The sequence below is a fragment of the Gouania willdenowi genome, chromosome 8 (assembly GCF_900634775.1).
Source record: "Gouania willdenowi chromosome 8, fGouWil2.1, whole genome shotgun sequence".
Classification (NCBI taxonomy): domain Eukaryota; kingdom Metazoa; phylum Chordata; class Actinopteri; order Blenniiformes; family Gobiesocidae; genus Gouania; species Gouania willdenowi.
This window is the reverse complement of record NC_041051.1, coordinates 2,445,536-2,458,361: the sequence shown is the minus strand read 5'-3', so window position 1 is coordinate 2,458,361 and position 12,826 is coordinate 2,445,536. Positions and strand designations below refer to the sequence as shown.

The following is a 12,826-nucleotide window of genomic DNA, read 5'->3' as shown; positions in this document are numbered from 1 at the left end:
GTAGTACAGGCCCTTAAAGACAGGTGTGAACAGGTGGGTTTTTAACTGTTTTGAAAGATTTCAGTGAGTCTGAGGAGGATGTTTGGGGGAGAGAGTGGGGGCAGGCTGTGGCGAAGGCTCTATCCAAGGTACGATGCTTGGATTTGACAATGGGAGTGAGGAGAGCTGGTAGTGCTGTAGGAGGTCAGAAATGGAGGGCCAGGTTATTAAGGGATTTGTAGTTCTGATTTTACTTAGCGATTCTCAGAGAACTAATTCTGTAAATGGTAGAAAATCAATCAAACTTGGAGCAGTATTATATATATTATTGTTTACATTAATTTGGAGCACAGCACTGACTTACATAGTAGAAGAGACGTATTAAATGATTGATTTTAGGTTTTTATGAATCGTTATCAAGTCATTCATAGGAAAATTGAATAAAATTGATTGATTTCTTTAATTGTTTTTTAAACCCAGCCCTTTTATCTATTATCATTAGATTACACAGGGATCATGAAACTGTCAGGAAATTAACCTGATTTTTCGGGCGTGGCAACATGATTTCCTCATCATTTTTGTGCTGCAGAGTTCACATTGAAAACCGATGTTACTTAATGAGATTTATCACCTCATCCTCAACTCTAACCTTTTTTTTCTTACCATGGGAAAAAGTTCTAATAAGTTGTAATTGTACAAAATGTCTCCCAATCAAAACACATGAATTTGAAAGTTGTGTCTAACAGCACAAATTATTAATTTTTGTGACAGTGTGACGTTTCCTGTGAGATTGTGTTGTAGATTTAGGTGTGGGTCAGGGGTTTTTCGTACGGTTGCTGTATCAGTATACCGACATTTTACCCAAACGCAGCGCCCCATCTGGCCAGTTTATGTCATGTGACAAAGACTCAAACTTAACCTAAACCTAACGCTAACTCTAAGTCTAACCCCAAAAATTGTTGCGATATTGGATTATAACCTAGCCCTAACACTAACCGTAATATGCTACATATGTAGTCCTTCGGTAACCATACCAATAGCACCGGGGGTTGTCTGTACGGCAACTGTACAAATAGACACTTTCAATCTAAAATGTGCAGTAAAGCAAGTGTAACAAGGAGGAATGCATGTAAGTAAGTAAGAATAATCAGACTAATGAATAAAGACATCTGATTCTAAAGAAAGCAACAATTCTCTTATTCCGTCAACACTTCTGAGGTCCCCTGTCAGATCTACACCCTCTGCATTGGTGGACATTCACATGCATCCATAACTAAGATCTCTGTGTATGTGCAGACCGTGTAAGCTCCTCGGCTCTGAGATGTGGTTTAAACATTTGGTCATTCTGATCACGTAAAGCTTCAAACCCCAAAAGATTTATGGTTGAAAAAAAAAATTAACTAAAATTACCAAGAAAAAAAAGAGAAAACACTGTGTGACTAGAATTCAGAAAAGGAGCAGAGAACTTCAAATCCCCACAAACAGGGATTTGTGTTGCACACACTAATGAGGTCTGAGAGTAGGACGGAGAAGAGGCAGAGGCGCTGCAGGTGGGTTTCTAGAAGGAAATGGCTTCATGGTGCTTGTTTAAATGTAGTCAAACACTTTTCTTCTTCTTCTTTGGGACTTGCAGGTGCAGAGTTGAGTTATCGACACAGTGTAGTGTCTTTGATAAGCTCCTCACTCTTATTCCTTCATTAATGTTATGTGTTTCTTTTCAATTCAATCCCAAAATTCTGACACAAAAAAAGTCACAGAGTGTGCAGGGATCCAAGACGCTGATGTGTGGGTAATGCTCACTGTAATGGGAGACATTTAGATAATGACTCTCATTTTGTCTAACAGGTGCAGATTCTCTCATTTGGCTGTAGCTTCACTGTTTCCCTCATTCCTACACAAAGCCTGAGAAGAACCTCATGTAGGAGGAAAAGATGAACTCATTCTACAGCCCAGGTCTGTTGTGCATTGCCATCTTGTGGAATTCATCTTGAAATGCAGTGACCTGGAGCCTCCTAGCTGGAAGACAGAGGATGTGAGAAAAAAACATAATACATTAGATTTACCCAAAAACTTCAAATTTACACTTCAGAATAAAAACAGGTAAAACAAACAGATATTAGTCCCTCCCACAACATTGCACATGGCCTTTGCATCTAGAAATAGAAAACACAACAAATAGTGGAATTTTTTTTAATGCTGTTTGTTGTCATATGATAATATGTGTTTATACAGATTAAAATGGATTTGTATTCAAGCATCAAAACCCATCGTCAGATACAGTATGTTGGGAAGGACATCAGTGATCTATCATCTATAGCAGAGATGGGCACAAACATGTGAGGGCCACATTATCAGCTTTCATAACACAATTCAAAATATTTACCGATCTGAGCAATAATACAGGAAAGAACAAATGATTTAGTTTTGTAAATAGCTTTCTCTCATTTTATGTTTTTTGTATTTTCTGAGTCATTTTGTGTATTTTCGTTGCCAATTCATGTGATTATAGAATATTTTGAGTAATTTTGTGTGTTTTTAAGGTAATTCCATGTATTTTGCATTATTGTTTTTCTTTATCTGTAGCTGTCCTGTAAGTTTTATGATGTAATGTTGTGTATATTTGTTTGTTTGTATTTGTTCCATTTATTTTGTGTGTTTACTTTGGGGGCCGCATATATATTTATGTGTGTGTGTGTGTGTGTGTGTGTGTGTGTGTGTGTGTGTGTGTGTGTGTGTGTGTGTGTGTGTGTGTGTGTGTGTGTGTGTGTGTGTGTGTGTGTGTGTGTGTGTGTGTGTGTGTGTTCTTTTTCCAATCACCGTATCAGGCAAGCAGATCATTCTAATATTGAAAAACTGTGTTTACATCAGTGGTTCCCAAACGGTGTGTCGCGGCACGCTGGTGTGCCGTGAGGCAAGTCCGGGTGTGCCGTGGGATTTTGTGACAACCATACATTTATTGCAATATATAACTGCACAAAATAATAATTTTTTATTTACTACTTTGTATGCACTCATTTCATTATACAGAGGCAAACTCTATACCTAAAATGTTTTTGAAATATTTCATTAATAAATATTTCATGAGTATTATAGTTGTCTTTGTCACATTTTATTTGGCATTAGTAAATAATTATGCACATTTACAGATATTGTACATGATATGAGTGATAACACAGGTTATACATTCTATGTTGCACAATAGGTGTGGCTTCAGATTTTTACTTGTCCTTTGGTGTACCTTGGGCACAAAAAGTTTGGGAACTGCTTTACATTATAAACTCATGCTATCACATTCCAATGGCAGTTTGAGATAAGATGAATTTATTTGCTGAATCCATTCATCATGTACAGTATGTATTTTTGCTTCTAAGTAGTAATGTGAGGAGGTTCTTTTCCAATCTTTTAAAGCAACATAATTGTGACTTTAAACAGATCACGTTGTGTAATATACTGAATGAAGAACATGATCTCATGTGTCGCTGTTTTTAACACATCTCCAGGAAAGCCTCATTGCAGCGACTGGGAACTAAACATTTAAGAGTTAAGAGCCATGATGTGAGCAGAAGCTGTCAATGGGACTAGAATGCATTGAGACCAAGCAAAGACCAAGACCTTTAAGATACATTAAAAAATAAAAAATGTCAAGGTTGAACAATTAAAAAGCAATTTCTATATCATTTTAGTTTCCTTTTAAAATATTTTTCACAGGGGGGGAAAAAGCAAATATTGATACATTTGTCCACCTAAATTCTTGCCAAAAACGTATTCATTAAAAAGCCACCGATACATAATTATTATACAAAATGCGTGTTCAGAGGTCTTAATGGCTGGAAATGAGATGGACTGATCTGGTCTGACACATAAGGCACTGGAAAAAAAACAATCAGTGAGTTAATGCTAAATGTTTAAAGTCAAATTACAGCATTAGTTTATCTGTAACATGTCAAAGTGTTTTTCCTAATAATCATTGGTCTTGATGGGAAATCCTGAGTTTGTCCTGTCTGAGACTGAGATGACCTTTATAATGTGTGTTCTGACTCTTCTGCCAGTTATGACTCATGAGACACTTCAGACAATCATTTATCTAACTGTAATCTCTGCTACACAATCACAGACAATATCTCTCTCTCTCACACACACACACACACACACACACAGAACAACACCAAACACGTTTTATTGCAGCATCCATTTATTGTTCTTGTCACACAGGTCTTTAAAAACACAAGAGGGTTTTTTCTTCTTCTGCTCGACCAAAGGAAGCATCACGCTCCCTGAGATGACCTGTGTGCTTTTCTTACCACGTGTCAGTCAATCCCCACTTGTTTGTTCTTTGACTTTCAAACACAACTCATTGAAGACTATACAGAAGAATCTGTGGGGTTTTTATTGTTATTTCCCCCTTTGCTTAGAATCTTTGCACTTCACTCACACAGTGGTGACTGATCCAGATCTGCTTCTGTGAAGGTTATCTGTCTCTTATTCCTCATGTATCCTTATGCCCTGGAAGGTAAAAATCCTCAGATATTTAAAGACCGAGTCATTGAGACATGTTTTACTTATAACTGACAAAAACACAGAATTTGACAACACCAAGTGTTGGTGATTGCTTGTGTAAAAATCCCCCTCAATAGAAAAAAGAGTTATCTACAATATAATACATAGTTCAGATGGTATAAACAGGAGTCTGAAGTATAAGTGTGATTGTGCCAGTGTGTGCTTTTAGATATTTGTACGTTTCATATTCTCTATTTCTGTAAGTATTTGTGTTGTCCAGCAGGGGGACACCTTTTACAGCACAGAACTGGCTTTACAGCTCAAATAGAAAAATCAGGGGGTTCAGGGGTGGGGTAAAAAGAAGTTATATTTGTAGTGTGCAAATCAAAACAGTCTTTTACGTGTCACGCCCATGGCACAACACCATATGTACATCTAACAGCTAAAAAAAATCTACCACAATAATTACAGTATGTGAGAAGTCTGTAGCACCAAGATGAGGAGGAAGAAGAAGAAGAAGAAGAAGAAGAAGAAGAAGAAGAAGAAGAAGAAGAAGAAGAAGAAGAAGAAGAAGAAGAAGAAGAAGAAGAAGAAGAAGAAGAAGAAGAAGAAGAAGAAGAAGAAGAAGAAGAAGAAGAAGAAGAAGGATGTTTGTAGGACAAAATACAGTTTTTCCAGCAAAAGAGCTTTATTTCCACTTTAAAGTTTGGTCTCATCCATTGTACTTATATTTTTGATCCGGTTTTGGAACACTGTAGAAAACAGAAAAGTGTTTGCTTCTCTTCTCGCTCTGCACCACAATGATTAGGAACAAGATTTAAAACAAAAAAAAAGAAAAAAACATAAATATTTAGTTTAGTGTATTCTGTTATTGAATCACAGAATTCTATATGTGCCCTTTTGCCCCATAGCAGGACTTTCAAACCTTAAAACTAGTGCCCAAAAGTTGGAAAGATGCCCATTCCCATGTTTTTATAACTCTGTCCGACAAAACTTCCTTTAAGCTCAATCCCCTCCTTCTCCTCCAATATGTTCCTCTCCTGTCGGGACTCCCTCAAAATCTATGCCCCCATAAACTTGAACACGGATAACAATAACAATAACAAAAATAACAAATCTCTGCCAAAACAAATAATGAGCTTTCTGACAGAAACCTCTGCATCACTTTCAGGCCCTTCAGATCCTCATTTGTGCTCAATGTTTCAGGGAATGGTATCACATGATGAGTGTGGAAGCAGTAGATAGGAGGGACAGAGGGTGGCGTGGCAGGACGAGACATGAAGGCATCTCATTGGTTCTTTCCATTTGGACAAAATGACAGGGATTGGTCAGAGTTTTAAAAGGATTCCAGCTGCTAATGAGCTCTGACTCCTTTTGTTCCTTTTTCTAAATCCCTAATGTAGCGACTGCTCTCAGGATCATTTCACCCCAAGAAGCAAACAATGTTTCTCGACTGGATTGAGGCCTTAGAACATAGAAGGTGTGTCTGATAACGATTGTGGTCTTAGTCTGTGCGTGCGTGCGTGTGTGCATGCGTGTGTGCGTGTGGTTGGATTGTAAGGGGGTTTTGTCATGGGTAAATCTCAGTAGCAGCTCTTCTTTGGTCAACTGATGGGTTCAAGCTCAGAGTCCGTCTATACGTTCGTTCAACTTTGGGCCTCCAATATATGTGTGTGTAAACTCGTAATAATATAAGAAATGTTCTCAGTGGCCAGAGTTTGTATAAAAAATGACACCAGATTGTAAAAAAATGGAAAAAAGACAGAAACGTGAAAGTTTAACTTCACTGGAGGTCCAATGAAGAGAAAGTCTTTAAAGAGTTTTTCCTATCGGTTCCCCAAGAGATGGATGTCCTGTTTGAATTTGGGTTTAGACCTGTGTGGAATACGAGCGGTGCAGCGTGGCGTACCGCCCGCCCGTTTGTGTAGCACAGCCAGGTGAGTGCTGCTCAGGCTGGTCTAGACTTCGCTGGAAATGGAGCGAGACGGTATGAGGACATCTGGGGTGGCAGGGAACCGATAGGGCTGATGGTCATCTGATCTCGCTGAACGAAGATCCCCTCGAAGTCTGCAGGGGAAAGAGAGGAGTGAGAGAGAGAGGGCGAGGGAGGCGGGTGGAGGAAAAAAGAGAGAGAAGTGAAGAAAAGAATAATCAAGAGTAATGCACGAGGGAAAGGGAGTGAGCGAGGGAGTCAAAAACAGAAATAAGGTGACAGATATGCCGAGGGGGTAGTGGAAAAACAAAGAAGTCAGAGTTGGTTAGAATGGCTGGACGTAGGTGTTGTAAGGTGGAGAGGAGGGCGAGAGTGCAAGATGCTGAGGGAAGAGTGGAAGGAGAGAGGTAAAGTGGGGGACAGAGGAGAACAGGCAGTCAGGTGAGGGTTAGTGACAGAGACAGAGCATATGGACACAGGACATTTGACCTGAACACAGGCCCAGGTACACAGTGAGAAAACATTCAGCGCATTTCATATCATGCTAGGATTATGAAGCATGATTTAGTTCATTGTGTGATTATGTACAGTACATACCTGACACTCAGAAGTGTAAAGATTACTGATATACACTATTCACGTAGAAGTACTGTTACTTGATCGAAATTATACTCAAGTACAAGTAAGTCATATACTGCATAAAATACTCAAGTACAAGTAAAAAGTAGCTCAATTAAATAGCACTCAAAGTAAAAGTTACTACCGTAATTTCCGGACTATAAGCTGCTACTTTTTTCTCACGCTTTGAACCCTTTGGCTTAAACAATGACGTGGCTAAATTCTAATTTCCCGGTTTTATAAGCTTCATACCGCCACAAAATTGAGCTCCGTCACATTAGACCAGGTGGAACAATGAAAGTGTTAACATTAAATCGTTCTTGCTTGCACTGAATCTTTCCGATCACTCATTTTGTCATTATGTACACTGCCTCGTCATAGCAACGACACAGAGAAATGTGGTCAGAGAGAGAGAGAGAGAGAGAGAGAGAGAGAGTTTGTTCAGGATTGATCGGTGATGGAGATGCTTCCGTAAGGAGGACGGACAGATGGAGTAGAACATCCTGGATACTGGCTGTATCCAGGATGTTCTGATCTCTGCTCTGTCTACAGTAAGAGTCAGACAGTTTGTAATAGTAGCATAACAGCATAAAGTTACCAAAACACCACGTTGGATTTGTTCAGAAGCGATTGCATCCGTATTCTGACTCAGAGTCTGACTCTCTGTGATGGTAGTTCATGGTAAGAGGAGCAGATGAAGTAGTGTATCAGTCTGGTTCTAGTAAAAAGTGACCATAAAAGCTGTAAATGGACTGATATGTAGACGTGGGGCAGTGAGGAGGTGACTTCATGTAGTAAAGGAAACTTATCAGTTGAAACACGGACACTTCCCTGCAACCTAACATGAATACAGCAGCCTGCCTACCTGCCCATTCTGATTGGCCGAGTTGTTTGAAGGGCACCCTCATCAGTCAATAGGGTGCGGCCTATGTTAGGCTGTGGCATTTTTGTGGATTTTCCTTAGAAAATTGCTAAATTATTGTAATGCAGCCAATAAAACAGTGCACTTTATAGCCCGGAAATTACAGTAGTTACTTTCACCCCTCACGTTTATTTTTAGTAATAATGGTTCTCTTGCCTACAGTAAATATCTCATGTAGAAACTTAAAAAGGAAGAGACCAAATCTTGCACAATTAGAACTTAATTTATTTTCCACAAAGGCATCTGTATAAAATTAAAGGTTTGGCAAAATGTACAATTATTTTTCAAATAAAATAACACCAATGAATTCAATTCAAAATACAATAAATTAACAGGCTCAAATTATTGCTAAATGTATTAACTCTAAAACTGAGAAAATAACCTCCATTCAATGCACGGTGCATTACGTTTAATCTGATTGGTCGGCAATGATGTGATGCATTTGATTGTTGTCTACCAGTGACGTGCAGTCAGGGTAGGCAAGGTAGGCAGTGCCTACCCAAGGGTGAATTGATATTTTGATTATTTGTTTTAATTATAATATAATTATACATTATTTATTTTTCAATTTCCGATAGCCTACAGTACCTATAAGTTTGTGCTTTTCATAGCCCAAATTACTAAACATCACTATTTCCTAACAGCTGTAAGGCAAGAGGAGGCCACACCCCCTTCTCAAAAGCACATTGCTACTCTGCCTCTGTTCCCATAGTGTGTTTTTATGTGTTTGCGCATGCACAGTCAGTTCCCCATGATGAAAACCATTTACGTCCAAAGGCTTGTTCATGTGGATCTTGTTGGGTTTTTTCTTTCTTGTTATGAATTTTATATTTTGATAAGCGCATTGAGATGACTTTGTTGTAAATTGCTTTATACAAATAAAGTTGATTTAAATTAACACTTACCAGCAGAAACATATGAAATTGTCATTGGTGTTGACATTGGTGGTCTCAATTTGGAACGCCCTGCCTACCCAACCCTAGTGCTCACGGCACGTCACTGGTGTCTAGTCATATCATATTTTGTAGTTTCACAATGTCCGTCGATCATTTTAAAACAAAAAATGATTTACTCAATAACGGTTGGGAGTAGAAATGTAACAAATTAGTTTACTTCTTTTAAAATGTACAAGTGAAATTACTGATATACTCAAAAAGTACAAGTACCTGTAAAAGCAACTCAATTACAGTAACTGGAGTACTTCTAATCCATTACTTTATGTTCAGGACAAAAGGAAATAAGTAAATCAAGTGACCAACCTAATAAACTTTAATAAACACATCTCTACAGGGTTTGTTTTTTTTAACACATTTTCCCTTTTAGAGGCTGGAGATGGAAGTAAAAAAAAGTGGAATACAATGAAATAAAATCGTTTTTTGTGTTGTGTTTTTAAAAGCTACAGGGAACCTCAGCTACACCTATCAACTCTCTGAAAGTCTTTGGAAAAATTGTGAGGTGCAGTTTAGGTTCAACATGGAAAAGAGACAACAGTCAAATGTAAAAAGTGATAAAAAAAAAAACTGAACAAGTGCATTGTTCTGACTCCGTTGAAGGAGGGGAATATATAAAGAGAGGAAGAGAAACACTACAGCATGAGAAAACAAAGAGCATAGCCATACAAAACAAAGCCATATATACCTATTATTGTTTTGCTTTTTAAAGAGATTTCCTTTAAAATGTCAAATACTATGTTAAAGTGATACCCTTTAGATGATCGTCTGAGGCTGAAGAATAAAACTTTGCTACTAATTTGTGTCAGAAATGTATTCATTGTCATTTATATCATTTATTCGTATGTTTTCTGACCTTGTCTGCACATGCTGTCAAAGGTCAACACTATATGAAGTGCAATTTCACCACACTTTTAAACCAATTGCAGAGCTACTGATATGTGCGCATACGCAGTTTTCAAACAAGAGTGTGGAGAAAATGTAAGAAGCCATATTATTGGCTGAAAGCAAACACACCTGATAAATCTGTTAATCAGTTTTATCAGCCAATGGTGACGTTCATTGACCCGTGACGTCAGGGCAGTCTCAAAATTCACCACACACACATTTCTCTCACAAATGCACAGATGTTTCACAGCACAGAAGCAGTTTGTAAATGCATATTCAGCAATTTGCATTATCTGTGCATTTATATTACAAGTGTGCCTCAAAATAATATTTGTGAAGTAGAATGTGTGCATTTCAGAATTTATATTACAAGTTTGCATAAAATATATATTTGTGAAACAGATTGTGTGCATTTGTGAATCTGAAATACAACTGTGAAACAAAGCATGTCCATTTGTGAAAAACCCTGCAAGAGTTCATTCATTATGATACGGTTCTGATTCCATGCGCAACCAATGTTTGTGCAAGAGCCACTTCTGCGAACCCAGGCGCTTGTTTCCTCAGATAGTCCTGTCTTTTTGCAATAGTGTAAGAGTTCACTTGAAGTCTTCTGTGGAGCAAACAAGCGAACTCTGGTCCTCTATAAAATGTGGATCTCGGTTCGCCTCAAGTGAAACATGGTGTGGTCTTTAATCGTGTGAGAAAGCAAACAGGACCAAATATAGGACTTTACTTTGAGCAGAATTGTGACGGAGAAACTCCATCAGTGATAGGAGCACACAGCAATCACAAACACTATCATCGCGGCAACAGGCACGCGCACACACCCAGCATCCCAGCAGGCAGCACACACACATCCAAACATCCATCCATTTTCAGACCCACTTTGTCAGCACAAAAACAAACATGTCACAAACATTTCCTCACTCCCTTCTATATTACTCCCACATGATTAGTTTATGTCACTTCTCTCTCTTCCTATGTTTCGCATTGAGCGTGGGTTGTGGTACTTCTTTTCTGCTACTCGGTGGAGGCGGTCACATCCTTCTTTATTCCCACTTTCCTCCCTATCTCTCCCTCCTTGTTTTGTCTGCTGTCTTCTGTCTTGTAGATCTAACAGGAGATTTTCTCTGCATTCTTCCAATAACCAAAATCATAGAATTGGTCAGCAGGTCTCTTAATGCTATCGATCAAATTTTTTCAACAAAAAGACCGGAGTGAGCCCGCGTGTCCGGCCGGATACACGATGGATTCCTGGTGGAAAGTTGTGTGTCTGTCCATGCTTTCCGTGGAGGACATCTACATGATTGGGTTTATGTTAGCAGGGATGCTGCTGATTAGAGATGGCAGTTTTATGATCTATCGCGAAGTCCGTATTACGTTGGCAGCTGTTATGGGAAGGCTGCTAGTCATTTCTGAAGGTTGGGGCAGAGCATTCAACACAAAGTCAAAAGTAAGCAGGAGGCTACTTTAGAGCGTTTGTGCGGATTCAAACAAACTTGGAGAAGGCCACATTATTGAATTTACTGCTGAGACCGAACACTCAAGGTTACCGAAACAGTGCTAGCCTGAAACGAAAACAAATCGTTTATCACCCATTGCCCCCTTCACCCCACACGCCAGCTCAAGGTTGTGTCTCTTTTTCACTATGGACAAGGCGACCAATCGGTTTGCCTGCGTGACGTTGTGTGGGAAGCTTGGTGCGCTTGGCAAAAAGTAGTGTGGAAGCGGATTGAACCAAATTATAATGCAAGATTGCAGACTCTCCGCCTGAACCGCACCAAGTCCACAAGATTACATGTGAAAGCACCCTTAGGGTCCAAATTTTGCTCCAGCCTGCTGCTTTACATCACATTCTGATGGTAAATTACACCTCGACTGTGTCGGCCTAACTGCTGACTCTCCTCAAAGAGACAAATATCTCTTAGGTTAGGTTTTATTTTGTAGGACTGGGAGTGTTAGGGGGTGTTTCTTAGTTTATGCTGTTTGGACGTTTAGTCTTCTTGGGTGGGAGAAGGAGGAGGAGGATTAGGGATTAATTCACGGGTGCACGATGCATCTCAGTCTTTTATTTATTTATTTTTTTATTTTTTTTCCTTTGTCTGCACATGCTGTTGAAGGTTAACACTACAGGAAGTGCAATCTTTTAACAGCAATGCATATTTTGTTATTGCAATTAAATAAATTTATTTATTTCATTGCATAATTGTGACCATCACCAGCTCTCCCTAGGGAAGGGTAAGAAATACTTTATTAAAGGGAGGGTGTAAAAAAGAGAGGGCAGTGTTACACCAAGGTGAGGGGGTGGAGGGGGGTGGGGAAGTTAACAGGGAAAGGGATACAAGATAGGAAATGGAATGGGTGGGGAGTAGTTGTTAGGTTTCAAGTGATGCGATGTGAAATTGTGGTTGTGTATATTGTGCTTGTTGTTGTGTTATCAAGCCAGTTTGGTGACCAGTGTGTGGCTTAGGAATAATGGTGGTGGCTGTGAACAGAGGAAGAAGTGAGTGGAAATTCCATAAAACAGGTATTTGGGAACAACGTGTCTATGGTTGAGCCCAGTATGAGTGTTATCCCACAGCCCAAGGCCAGTGCATCCATGACAAATGTATTTCCAAGAACCGCCACTGCAAAACCCACGAGCTGCCCCCGGGCCCGAAGAAGCAGTCAGGCCAGCAGCAAGAGCGGGCAATCTAGGGGCCCCCGGCGACCACCCCACGGCCAAGCAGCCCCCCGAACGCCCCCAAGATCCCAAGCCGAGAGGCAACCATCGCCCCCCCCATACACACCCGAGAAAGCCCCAAGGAGCCAAGGACCCAGCGCACCACGCCACCGATCCAACCCCACGGTGCCCCAGGGGGCGACCCCCGCCGCACGCCGGCCCAGAGCGACGCCCCCCCGCCGCCAAGGAGAGCGGCCGAGCAGGGGGGAGGCCCGTGCCCGCACCAGGGCCAGCACAGGCCCACCCGGCGCCACGACACAATACCCTCCACCGGAAGGCGGCCCCGGCCCCCCCGACGAAAGAGGACACCATCTACC

General features: G+C 40.2%; 1 protein-coding gene across 3 annotated transcripts in view; it reads right to left on the bottom strand.

Moving 5' to 3' along the window:
- Nucleotides 1–3,692: 3,692 nt before the first annotated feature.
- plppr2a (phospholipid phosphatase related 2a) overlaps nucleotides 3,693–12,826 on the bottom strand; it is a 77,709-nt gene continuing 68,575 nt past the window's right edge. For 2 of the 3 annotated variants that reach the window (XM_028455572.1, XM_028455574.1), the window contains one exon: nucleotides 3,693–6,543. In XM_028455572.1, the coding sequence (XP_028311373.1) occupies nucleotides 6,435–6,543 (109 nt within the window). In that variant the 3' untranslated portion in view covers nucleotides 3,693–6,434. Of the gene's footprint in view, nucleotides 6,792–12,826 lie in introns of all 3 variants that reach the window. The other variant, XM_028455573.1, reaches the window with a different exon arrangement.